Source organism: Lissotriton helveticus, chromosome 4_1, assembly GCF_964261635.1.
Source record: "Lissotriton helveticus chromosome 4_1, aLisHel1.1, whole genome shotgun sequence".
Lineage (NCBI taxonomy): Eukaryota > Metazoa > Chordata > Amphibia > Caudata > Salamandridae > Lissotriton > Lissotriton helveticus.
In genome coordinates, this window is record NC_136063.1 from 35,132,304 (window position 1) to 35,145,490 (window position 13,187).

Genomic DNA, 13,187 nt, shown 5'->3' on the forward strand with positions numbered 1-13,187 from the left:
GAGCCCTGGAAAACCATGACGAGCTATGAAATTTTTGATGCTGCCACCTGAAAGGGGAGTATCAGGAGTACCTGATTTTTTTCTTTATTATATAGTTGTTTTTTGTTAAGAATGAGAGTGTTGACAATAGAGGGATCCACGGAACTTATGTATAATCACCCTTCCATATTTGAGATCTTGATGGGATCACATGTGAGACAAAGTTTTTTTAATGAAATAGATGGCAATTATTACAAGCGGACTCGATTTAAGGTATTGATTGGAGCCCATAAGACCTGGAAATGGTTGACTCGTACTATAGGTATTGGAAAGTGGGCGTATTATACTCCTTTTACAACATCAAGATTACTGCCTATGATATTTTCGGATGGAATGGCCTTGAAATGGCAAAGAAAGGGGGTGACATGTTTGGGGGATTTTTTTGGGTGGATGGTAAATGCAAATCATTTGTGGAATTGAGTGAAGAGTTTGGCTTACCCAGAAGCTATTTTTTTAAATTTTTACAAATAAGGGATTTTTTTACAAGACACAAATTAAGTTTACAAAAGCACCAAGTAGTAGAGGGAATTGATCGCCAGGTGAAGATTGGAATTCTGTATAGAATGCTTATGGAGGAGAAACCCGATGATTTGGAGAGAATAAGAGCAAAATGGGCTGATATTTTAGTGGATACTGAGGTTGATGTGGAAAATCTGATTTCGCTTTCCAAAGAAGTCTTGATGTCAGCCAATTTAAAGACTCAGTTCTTCAAAACCTTATTTGATTTATATTACACTCCACAACGAATGTCAAAATGGGGAGGAGGTTTTGATGGAAAGTGTTATTCGGTGCAAGGCTGATTATGCAGACAGTTTACATATTTTTTTTTCCTGTCCTAGTTTAAAAGACTTCATACAAGATATTGAAAAGTTTTTGTCCTTAGTGCTCAATGTTTGTGTAACGATTACTCCCTCTATGTTGGTGCTGGGGAAGATCCCTAATAACAATCATGCTGATGGACTTTATCGTTTTCGCTACTTTATTTTTTTCACCATGACTGTAGCACGGATATGTATTGCTACAGAGTGGCTTCAGGAAAAACCGCCTCTATTTCAGCAGTGGCGAGCACGATTGTCCAAACTGTATAAATTGGAGTGGGGTCTTTTTTCAGTCTCCGGGTCTAGGAGAAAGAAAAAAATGGGATGGAAAATCTGGGGGGCTTTCTCTGATTATTATGAAGATTGAAATGCTTATCTAATTCTATTTTTATGTCACTGAGTTTATACTTGTTTTTGTCGGTTTTGAATTTAAAGTGTATCAAGGCTTTTCTTGCAAATGATCTAATGCTTTTTTTCTTTTGTATTTTGATGTATTTATGATCCAAGTGGTATGATGTATTTCTGCCGTGAACCAATATAAATAAAAAAATAAAAATAATGGCAGAGTCGTTCGGGGATATAAGGATGATGATAAAACCCATATTTCATAGAGAACATTGAAACTTTTATCATTTTTTACATCTCCTGGTGAAATATGGGTTTTATACTACTTCAAAAACTCCCACATCATGGTGGTGTGCAGTTGTAAGTGGGTGTGTGACCACACATCGCTATACTTGCTTCCTGTTTACACTGGATAACCATTAAACCTGCCCCTCGCAGTACAAATTATAAATAAAAATACAAAAAAATCTGTATTTTGGGAAATGCTAACACTCCCTATTACTGGTACTTACTGCGTTCATCATAAATTCCAGTTCATCATAAATTCATGACATAATATAACTGAGTGTTTTGATTCTTTTTTCCACAGGGCATTACAGAATGTTTGATTAGTACATACCTGTAGCCATTTGGTCTCTTTTTTTGTTTGCAGTTCTGCTTTCTTTATGTAGCTTTCCCCTTCTCTCTTCCCGGAATTCTATAACAAAATTGAAAATGTCATTGTAAATAACACATTGGAAAAGGATATATATCATAAGTCAGCCATTATATGCTCTGGGACCATAACAGGTGAACAAACAATAAGTCAATTTACCGGTATATCCCTAGCCGTAAACAATATGGATCTGCTATCTCTCTAGACGACACACTCAAGGCTTTTGATAGATTAAAAACCGCAAAGGCACCAGGGCCTGACCAGATACCCAGTGATCTGTATAAATCAGAGCCCATGGCATGGGTAGCACCATACATTAACTTGATGTCTAATGCTATAGTGGATGGGGCAGAAATTGCAGAGATGTGGAGAAGGGCAGAGAAAATTGCTATCCATAAGAAAGGAGTAGCTTCAGCTGCTCCAATTACAGACAATTCAGCCTGAAAACTTTTGCCAAGCATGTCTACGATAAATTACAATCAATCAATCAAGAAATTTATATAGCTCGCTACTCACCCGGAGGGTCTCAAGGAGCTTGGGGGAGGGGGGTCTGCTACTGTTCAAACAGCCAGGTCTTGAGTTGCTTCCTGAAGGAGAGGTGGTCTTGGGTCTGACGGAGGTGGATGGGGAGGGAGTTCCATGTCTTGGCTGCCAGGTAGGAGAAGGATCTTCCTCCCATGGTGGCTCTTCGGATGCGTGGAACGGCGGCGAGGGCGTGGCTGGTCGAACGGAGCTGGCGGGTGGGAGTGTAGAAGGTCAGGCGGTTGTTGAGGTACCTGGGGCCCAGGTCGTGGAGGGCCTTGTGTGCGTGGGTGAGGAGTCAGAACGTGATTCTCTTGTTGACGGGGAGCCAGTGAAGGACTCTCAGGTGTCAAGAGATGTGGCTGTGGCGGGGGACGTCCAGGATGAGTCGTGCGGAGGCGTTCTGGATGCGTTGGAGTCTCTTTTGTAGTTTGGCAGTGGTTCCGGTGTAGAGGGTGTTTCCGTAGTCCATTCGGCTGGTGACGAGTGCCTGTGTGACAGTCTTCCTGGTTTTGGTGGGGATCCATCGTAAGAGCTTACGGAGCATGCGTAGGATGTTGAAGCACGAGGATGAGACGCTGTTGACTTGTCTGGTCATCGAGAGGGAGGAGTCCAGGATGAAGCACAGGTTGCGTGCGTGGTTCGTTGGTTTGGGTGCACTGCTCAGGGCAGGGGGCCACCAGGAGTCGTCACAGGCGGAGGAAGATGGTCCCAGGATGAGGACTTCCGTCTTGTCTGTGTTGAGTTTCAAGTGGCTGGTCTTCATTCACTCTGCTACTTCTTTCATCCCTTCGTGTAGGTTGGTTCTGGCGGTGGCTGGGCCGTTGGTGAGGGAGAGGATCAGCTGAGTGTCGTTGGCATAGGAGATGATGTTGAGGTTGTGTTGGCGTGCTATGGCCGTGAGGGGCTCATGTAGATGTTGAAGAGGGTGAGGCTGAGTGATGATCCCTGTGGTACACCGCAGATGACTTCAGTGGCCTCGGATCTGAATGGGGGGAGGCGGACTTTCTTGGTCATTCCGGCAAGGACCGAGATGATCCACTCCAGAGCCTTCTCTTGGATTCCCATGTTGCTGAGGCGATGTGCTAGGTTGCGGTGGCAGACAGCATTGAACGCTGCGGAGAGATCAAGGAGGATGAGGGCCGCTGTTTCCCCGTTGTCGAGCAGGGCACGGATGTCGTCAGTGGCTGCGATGAGGGCGGTCTCAGTGCTGTGGTTAGCTCTGAAGCCGGACTGCGAGGGGTCGAGGGAACCGTTCGTCTCGAGGAAGGCGGCAAGCTGTCGGTTGACGGTCTTCTCAATGACTTTGTCAGGAAAAGGGAGGAGCGAGATGGGGTGGTAGTTCTTGAGGTCGGTGGGGTCCTCTGAAGGTTTCTTCAGGAGGGCGCTGAGTTCGGCATGCTTCCAGCTCTCTGGGAAGGTGGTGGTGTCGAAGGAGCAGTTGATGACGTCTCGGAGTTGGGGTGCGATGACGGAGGCCTCCCCTGTTGAAGACGTGGTGGGGGCATGGGTCGGTTGGTGATCCGGCGTGGATGGTGTTCATTGTGCGGATTGTGTCTTCGGTGCTGACCGGGGTCCAGGTGCGGAGGGTGGTGGTGGGGGGCGTTGGTTCGGTGGTTGGGTGCGTGGGCTGTGTGCCGAAGCTGTTGTGTATGTCGGCGATCTTGCTGTGGAAGAACGAGGCGAGTGAGTCGCAGAGGTCTTGCGAGGGTGTGATGTCGTTGTTGCAGGCGCTGGGGTTGGAGAGCTCTTTGACGATGCTGAAGAGTTCTTTGCTGTTGTGTGCGTTGTTGTCTAGTCGTTCCTTGAATGCTGTCTTCTTGGTGGTGTGGATCAGCTGGTGGTGTTTGCGGGTGGCGTGCTTGAGGGCAGTCATGTTGTCTGTAGTCGGGTCTTTGCGCCAGGCTTTCTCGAGGGTGCGGCAGTTCTTCTTGGAGTTCATGAGATCGTCGTTGAACCAGGAAGCCTTCTTGCTGCCGGGCCTGCTAGGATGGTTTTTCAGGGGTGCGAGGTCGTTAGCGCAGTTGGTGATCCACTGTGTGAGGTTGATGGCTGCCTGGTTGGGGTCCGTTGAGCTGGCGGGAGGATTCTGGTTCAGGGATGTGGAGAGCTGGTCGGAGGTGATCTTGTTCCAGCTCCTACGGGGAACCTGTTGCTGGTGGTGGTGGGTCGTGGTTCTTCTGAAGCTGAAGTGGACGCAGCTGTGGTCTGTCCAGTGGAGTCCGGTGGAGTGGCTGAAGGAGATGTCCTTGCTGGAGGAGAAGACGCGGTCAAGCGTGTGTCCGGCGTAGTGGGTGGGGGTGTTAACCAGTTGCTTGAGTCCGAGGTTGGTGAGGTTGTCCAGCAGGGTGGTGGTGTTGCTGTCCTTTTTGTTCTCCAGGTGGAAGTTGAGGTCCCCTAGGAGGATGTAGTCAGTGGAGGGGAGGGCGTGTGGGTTGATGAAGTCTGCGATGTCTTCGCTGAATTGTGTGCGGGGTCCTGGGGGTCTGTAGATGAGGGTGCCTCTGAGGGTGGTCTTGGGGTTGGTGTGTATCTGGAAGTGAAGATGTTCGGCGGCAGTGAGGGTGTCATCGGAGTTGGTCGAGATGCGGATGGTGTTCTTGTGGATGATGGCGATGCCTCCTCCTGTCTGGTTGACGCGGTCCCTCTGGGTGATCTTGTATCCGTCCGGGATGGCGATGGCGATGTCGGGTGCTGAGGAGGCGTTCATCCAGGTTTCCGTGAGGAAGGCGACGTCCGGAGATGTGGTGTCGAGCAAGTTCCAGAGTTCCACGGCGTGTCTGTGGACGGAGCGGGTGTTGAGCCGGATGCACTTCAGGTGGTTGCTGCTGGTGCTCGGCTTGGCTGGTGCGGTGCGGGTCCGGATGCAGGAGAAGTTGCAGGAGTAGCAGCTAAAGGGTCCGTGGGTGCGTTGCGGGGTGGCACGGTAGCATCCGTGGATCAGGCCGGTGTTGAGTGTGTTGAGTGTGGCGGCGTCGTAGGTCCGGCGGGTGGGTTGGCCTCTGCGGGGCCAGGGGTTCTGGCGCTGGGCGCGGTCCAGGCACGGATGGGCGCAGACGGGCTTTCTTTGCATCAATGGATGGCTGACAATGAGATACTGTCCCCCTATCAGGCAGGTTTTCGTTTGAAAACTAGCACATGCGATCAGATCTTCATATTTAAATTACTTACCTGGAAGGATGTGCTGTTCAAAAAAACAAAAATTGTATGTGGCGTTTGTTGACCTATGAGCTGCCTTTGACCTGGTGCCCTGAGAATTACTATGGAAAGTCTTATTAGGACTTGGCACACCTGGTAATTTTGTAAGTCTTTTGGAGAGGTTGCACAAGGAGAACTATGCACAGGTCAGAATGGGGGAAACAGGGCAAGTTAGCCAGTAAAATCGCTACACGGTGCGGGGATCAACAAGATAACGTATCTGCGCCAACCTGGTTTTCCCTGTCTGTAAATGAGGTTGCCAACATCCTATGGGACTGTGAAAATGATTCTCTGATCCTAAATGTCAATAAGATACCAATCCTCAGTGGTGTAATAAAACTATAGGGGGCCCCACTGCAAATTACACGGAGAGGCCCCCTTCTGGCTCACTCAGGAGCTCTCAGGCCAGCATACTTTTCTTGGGGAGCCCCCTGTAGCTCGGCCCCCGCCTTGAGGGGGCCTTTTTTATAGCCTTGCCAATCCTGCTATTTGCAGATGATTCCATATTCATCTCGAGTAGCCCTATGGGTTTACAGAGCTTAATGGATTTACATTTCTGGTATTCTGCCTAGCCAGGGGCCTAGAATTGAACGCAGAGAAAACCAAGGTCATGTTCTGCGGATGGGCCAAAGCCAGATCAAGAACATTGAGGATCGCTGCGAAGTCCCTTGAGAGGGTAACCAGTTTTGATTACCTAGAGGTGAGGTTGTCTGATTCGCTTAGCTGGGGACCTCAAGTTGATAAAAGCTACTTCACCTTGTGCATTCGATCCAAATCCATACTTTGTTTCTATAAACAGACTCAGTCTCAGTTACTTACCCCTGCCCCGGAGTTGTATCGGGAGAAAACAAAAAGCACTGCACTCTATGGAGCAGAGCTATGGGGTCACATTGATGCCCACAAGCTGATGGTATGCGAGAACACATATGTTAAATTCCTTGTTTCTGTCCCAGTTAGTACTCCATTGTTCCAATGGTTTTTCGATCTCGGGATTGAGAGAATCGTGGATATGGTTTCACTTAAAATCTGTTGTACTGGCTGCGCTTATGGTCCACTCCTGAGCTTACTGACTACAGTGAGTCATTAAGCGAAGTGCTGATGATCAGTGGTGCAAATCAAATTCCTTGGCTTCCTTGTAGCAACTTGTTGGAAGACAAGCTGTTGGATGGCCCCCAAAAAAAAAGGAAAACCAGCTAAAGCTAATATGAAGACCAAGTTTTGGGCGTTTGTGACAGATAGGTATGCTACCACCACACCTTCATGGCATTTAATAGACTAAGCAGTTTTTAAGCTACAAGCTATACCCTGTGTCTGAGCCCTTTTTAGACCTGTTTTTGCCACAGCTGAACAAGCGCCTGTATACAAGATTCCATCTGGTCTGCCTGTCGCTAAGATCCTTTACCACCTGGGTTAGTAATCATGACACATCTGTGTGCCCCGCTTCTGTCTTAAGGGCGGAGACCAAGGTACGTATTTTGTTCTTTTGCACTGAATACCACCATGCTCTTAGGAAGTAAATCAAACCAACCTGTTTACATTTGAGAACTAGACATTACCAGGTTGCTTAAAAGATCCTTTAAATTGATACTTAAACTCCTATTGTTTTTCCTGTAAGTCACTTTTTAATGCATGTCTGGTTTAGGTGCCAGAAAGCCGTAACTTCCATCAAGAAGGACACACCCCCTAACCAGAGAAGCCATTAGGTATTAGGCATTATTGTTGTCAGCTAGAGTAGAACTTTCTCTTTCTTATTTTCTTATCACACTGGTTATTTCCACAATGCACTTTTTACCAGAAGAGAAAACATAAAACCTGGGTATTTAATTTGAAATGGTTTTTGTGATAGTTTTCAGAGCAGTTCATAAAGCTCAATTTTGACAATGATGTCATAAAAGCAGATACAGCATAAAATACAAATTTATCAAAAGGATTAATCCTTCAGACCTGTGCATTTTATTGTTAACAATTTATCAATTCATCAAGATTAAACATTGGAAATCAAATCGATAAAAACACTTAGGCATAACAGGTGCACAATGTAAAATGATATTATAGTGTTCAGATATATTAGGAGTCTCAATTCAAAGAAGGGCTGTCCGCGAGACATAAGCCTGGCCATATTAATACAGGGCATCAGATGAGAATAAAATCATACAAATATATTTAAAACACCAATCATAAATAAAGAGTTCAAAAACACATTTAAAAATACAAACACCTGGGTACTCTCTACATTAAAGATTAGATTGTGCCCTGAATGGAAGTCAACTCCTTGTCCCAACAGCCCACTTTAGGGCTTTATTTTGAGGTTTTGTTTTTAATGCTTCATTGAGTTGGCGGTAGCCTTGTCATATAGGACCTACATGATAGCTATACATGTGCTACTATAAATGTTCATTTTAATGTTTCTAATTTTAAAATGTACTTTTTCTGCACTTTGCACTTTTAGGGTCATTTTACTGAAATAAAGTATTTCCACTAGTAATGAAGTATTTAATTGATTTCACAGACTTATAATTGGGTATTGCACAAGTGGCAAAGCTTTTTGGAATTGTAAACCTTGGCAGGCTGGACAAAGAAAGCGGAGGATAAGCTAAATAGACTTGTGTTTTCCATTTGAATCTTCACCGCTGCCATGTTAGATTTGCTGATAGCACATGTGAGACCTTGTATTGTGCATCCAGCAACAATCAGTAGTTACTGAACAGTATCCTGTGTGAGAATTATTTACTGAGCTCTCGAGTTTTGAAAAATCTTACGGCTGAGAAATAATTAACATACTTGATGACATCCTAGGGAGTGATGGCTAGACGATTACACATCAATGAGAACACAGGAAGCAGAATCCGTGAATTTAGACAAAATAAGTTTAAAGTCCACATAGTCCAAAAATGGAAGCACAAGCCACAGCATAAGCTTATTTTGTTTTGGAACAGGTACAGACTTCAATGCTAAGATGTGTTCAGGGAAATATTGTCTAGTCATCTCATGCTGCTTACAGACACTGTCCAAGCATGAAAGTGGTACGGCAACCATTGCTTAATTTCTATATAAATAGGTAACAGAGGCCACTAAAGGTTGCACCATCCATTCCCATTGCCCCTGCCACCGTTGCCAATGGCCGTATCAACACAACTATGAACCATCACACTTCTACAAGTGTGACAATTCAGAACATTTCAGGTCCCAAAAGCCAGTCAGTCAGTCAAATTCACTCTATTCGGTTAATTAAAACCATAAAAGCATACTACAAAAAATACATAAAATATTACAATTGCACAACATCAACAAGGTACAAAAAAGGTATGATATAATCATATACAAAACACATAATGATAAAAAAGTTTCAATTTCTCAAGGTTAAAAATGATCTAATTCATAGTAATCCTTTTTTTCCGGGACGTGTGGCAGCACTTAATACCCAGTGACGGGACTCCAAATTGGACTATCGGTTCACCTCTGTCAGGGAGTAGCCAAGCTTGAGCTGATTGAATGGTATAAGACCATCTATAACAAATAAGCAGCCAAGGCATTTACAACCCTCCTCCACCCGTCTGCGGAAGCGGCCCTGCTCCATCCCAGGAGGGAAGTCTGGATTTGAAAAAAGAGGAAGGAAAAGTTGTTAGGCCTGCCCTGTCTTCCGCCGTGTCCCAGACCTTCGGGCCTAGCACATCACATGCAACAAATGCATACCCTAGGCCCTGTGACAAAAAGGTAGCGCATCTCCCTCTATATCGGAGCGGCCGCTAGCACCTGATCCATAATAGAAGTCCTGCACATCTAACCTGGGCTTCTATAGAAATTCTATAACGCATATTAGCAAGCCCATTGTCGCCGTTTTATCGGCAATTTCCTGCCAATAAAACATCGATAATTTTAATGAGGTTCCTTGCTAATATGCCCCCATGTTTTTCGGAGAAGGTCCTGTTCCATTCGATTAGGTAACAGAGTTGGGCAGCTTGATAATAAAGCAACAGCAAGGACACCCCCATCCCCCCTCCTGTTGCGACCGATACAACAAGTGTTTTTTAAGCCTAGTTTTCTTGCTTCCCCTTCATGAAATTATTGATATTGAGTAGGAGAGATCGAAGCATCCTGGCAGGTGGTGTCAGTGGGAGTGTCTGGAAAATATAGACACAAAAACAGGGGTTTGATCCAATAAGGCCTATAACGCGGGGAGGGATCAGTTATAGGACACAAGAAATATCAAAACCCACCATGAAAAACATATCCATCTAGTACAATCAGAACACACATTTAGACGGACTGCACCAACAATAAACAAAACAAATCACAATACAATATAATATAATACATACAAAATGGTTTAAAACATCCATTGACTGCTGAGCAAATCGGAATTTTGGCGAACAGATCAAAGAAAGATAACTTAAATGTTTTTTTCTACCCCTTGCTTATAGCATGGAATTATATAGCCTATAATGTGTTACCACACTCAGTGATATCCCGATAATAATAATACTTCTTTTTGAAGGGAGATTACATTCTTGTTTTAATCCTAGATAGTAGGTTTATCCTTCTCTTGAAATTCGTAGGTAAGCATCAAGACATCAAGGCATCTCCTATCGAACTTTTGAATTTATAAGGTATTTCTCCACATTTTCTGTAAGTTTCTTGCCCTATTTTAATCTAATTTACTTTTTTAGAAAGGACAATTCATGCTACTATCCATGTGATATTCTTTTGGGATTCATAAAAACATTTTCCACTGCCCCTCTTTGGAAGATTAGGTAAGATTATCCCCAAATGGCCCATTGACCATTGCCACCAAATCCCTTTGACAATACACTCATTTTTTACCAGTTAAATGTATTCAATGGACATGCTTGATTTACCGTTTTCACCCCATTCCAGCTGGGAGATGAGACATTTTTAGTCCTGAGGAGGATGGAGTGGTCACCATGGCTGAACCTCGTGTGTGTGAATGTCGTCTATGTTAGTTTATTGCCATATAGTTAGTTTTGAAGGAATGTATTTCAAGGCCCTTCATATTGCAATATGCATGGAAAGAATCCATTAAGCATTGTAGTCCTTTGGGGGGTTTGTGATATCAGTATGGTGTTGTCAGCAAATAAAAGAGCTGGCACCAGGCCCCCCCAACTTAGGCGAATCGTTTGCGCATCCGCACAGATAACTTGGGATATCGTTCACATATAATGAAAATAGAGTGGCTGCCAGTACACTCCCCTGGCGTACACCCCTTCTTACGGGGATAGCCTTAGTGAGTTAGCCCCTCGGGCCCCATCTTACTTATGCAAAGTTATCCTTGTGTAGTCTTATTATTTGCACAAGTAATTTGTCTGCTACCTCTTGGCATTTCAGCGAATCCCAAAGTAAATTTTGGGGTATTAGGTCGAAAGCGGGCTTTAGGTCTACAAAGGCAATATACAAGGCACCCTTTTTTTAATTTAAGTATTTCCAGCATAAGCGTATAAATCTAAAAATCTCATCAATTGTATGTTTTTTTTTTCAAAAACCCACCTGGAAGTTTGAGAGCACATTATTCTCTTCAAGCCAGTTGTTCAATTTGTTTAAAATATCCCAATTTTCTTTTGTAAAATGTCAATTAAACTAATTGGTTGGTAATTTGCAGGGTCGTAGTGATTTCTGCCCCTTTCCAAGATTCGGGTATTGGTGCGCCTGAGGCTATTGCATTGCATAAGCAGTTTCTGTATGGGCCCCAGACACTGCTGTCATTTCTCAGCAAATCTCTTGGTATTTGGTCGAAGCCGGGCACTTTCCATGGCTTAACTGCATAAATTGGCGTCAATGTTTCTTGTAAGCTAAAATATAGGTAAGTGGCATTTGGATTTGTTACAAAATCAACAGTAGTAAAAAATTGTTCCGTTTCAACTGCGGCGTATAGGCGGGAGAAGTTATTGACCCAAGTATTGACATCAAGAAAAGGGTCCTTTGAATCCATACCTGTCTTATTTCCCTTTGTTATTCACTGGCAAAAGCCTGCTTGGTCTTTGAACTTTGCTGCAATAATTAAATGCGTCCAAATATTATCATCCCAGGTTTTTTTTGCCTGAGCAAGGGTTTGCTTATATTTAAACCTTTTCTACCTCGTGACGATTATGTTGTTATTTTGTATTGCCAGTATAAGGTCGACTTTTGCTTTTTGACACTCCTTGTTATACCAAGGGTTGGCTACTAGATTTGAGTCATTTTTGCTTCCGCTACACTCCTTGGGTATTTTACTTACGATCGGCGCTAAAGCATCTAAGAGGGCATAGTGTATGTGCAAAATTGGAAGCTCTACTGCTGGTAAGTCTATGTGGGGGGAAATAATATCAACAAAAGTGTTATAGATCTGCGTCATGGACTGATCATTTCCTAAGATGTGAGGCCACTTAAAGCTTGACGATTATTACTCAGTTTGGTGTCATGGGTGGCGATATTATTAGCTCCACTGCTCAGGGTGGCGTCATAAAAGAGGTGCGTTGCTAGTGTCAAGGGTAGAAGTCGCTGGCCACTCTCAGCTCTGGTGTCTACTATTAAGTTGTGTACATTACGCCTGAACTCAATGGATACCATTATGTAGTCTATATAACTCTTACAATTACCTCTACAAAATGTAAATACATTTGGTATGTCTGAGGGTAGGCGGCCATTACAAGCTCTGAGTCCCTGCCCTGATGTTAATTTCATAATTTGTACAACCGATACGGTGCACGGTACTATCGGATTTATGACGTTATAATGCACACTTTTACAACGCATACCTTTACAACGCATTTTTTACAACGCAACACCCATTACATCGCATTCCATTACAACACATGCCATTACAACAAACTTTTAAAAACTACCTTTACAACGCATTCCATTACAACGCATACTACCTTTACAACGCATACCATTACATTGCATGTATGGTAAGTATTGGATAGTGTAGGTGGTAAAAATTACTATTCTAACTCCAGGGGGGTGCAACAGTAGGGTAAGTTTTGGATAGTGTAGGGGTACAATTTACTATTCTAACTCCAGGGGGTGCAACAGTAGGGTAAGTGTTGGATAGTGTAGGGGTAAAAATTACTATTTTAACTCCAGGGGGTGCAACAGAAGGGTAAGTGTTTGATAGTGTAAGGGTACTATGTGTTGTAATTGTATGCGTTGTAATGACTGCTTTGTAATGAAATGAGTTGTAATTGTATGCGTTGTAGTGTCATGCGTGGTAATGATTGCATTGTAATGGCATGCGTTGTAAGGGATGTTGCGTTGTAATGACTGCATTGTAATGGTAGTGCGTTGTAAAAGTTGCGTTGTAAAGGTTGTTTCCCGTACTATCGGGCTGCTTTCTAGGTCAGGGATAATATTTGCTGTATGTTCGTCATCAAAGAGGTTGTCAAAACCCACCACTGGTTCGAACTTACAATTTAGATTGTCCCCTACAATTATCATTGCCCTCGGCTCTAATGAATTTAAAAAGTAGTTGAGTTGCTCTATTACTAAGGATTCTTTTAAAGCTGGACTTGGTCTATTGTAAATATTCCATGATGTGAGCCTTATGTCCCACTGCTTCTTTGCTTTTATATCTAAGGATAAACTACTGTTAGTTTTACAGTTAGTTATATTTGTCGTGG

At 43.9% G+C, this 13,187-nt stretch overlaps 1 protein-coding gene across 1 annotated transcript in view; it reads right to left on the reverse strand.

Annotated features, from left to right (window-relative positions):
* Positions 1-13,187, reverse strand: part of LOC144826930 (GTPase IMAP family member 4-like) — a 255,429-nt gene that overhangs the window by 185,018 nt on the left and 57,224 nt on the right. The window contains exon 2 of the mRNA XM_078685392.1: positions 1,822-1,899. Coding sequence (XP_078541518.1) covers positions 1,822-1,831 — 10 coding nt within the window. The 5' untranslated portion in view covers positions 1,832-1,899. The remainder of the gene's footprint in view (positions 1-1,821; positions 1,900-13,187) is intronic.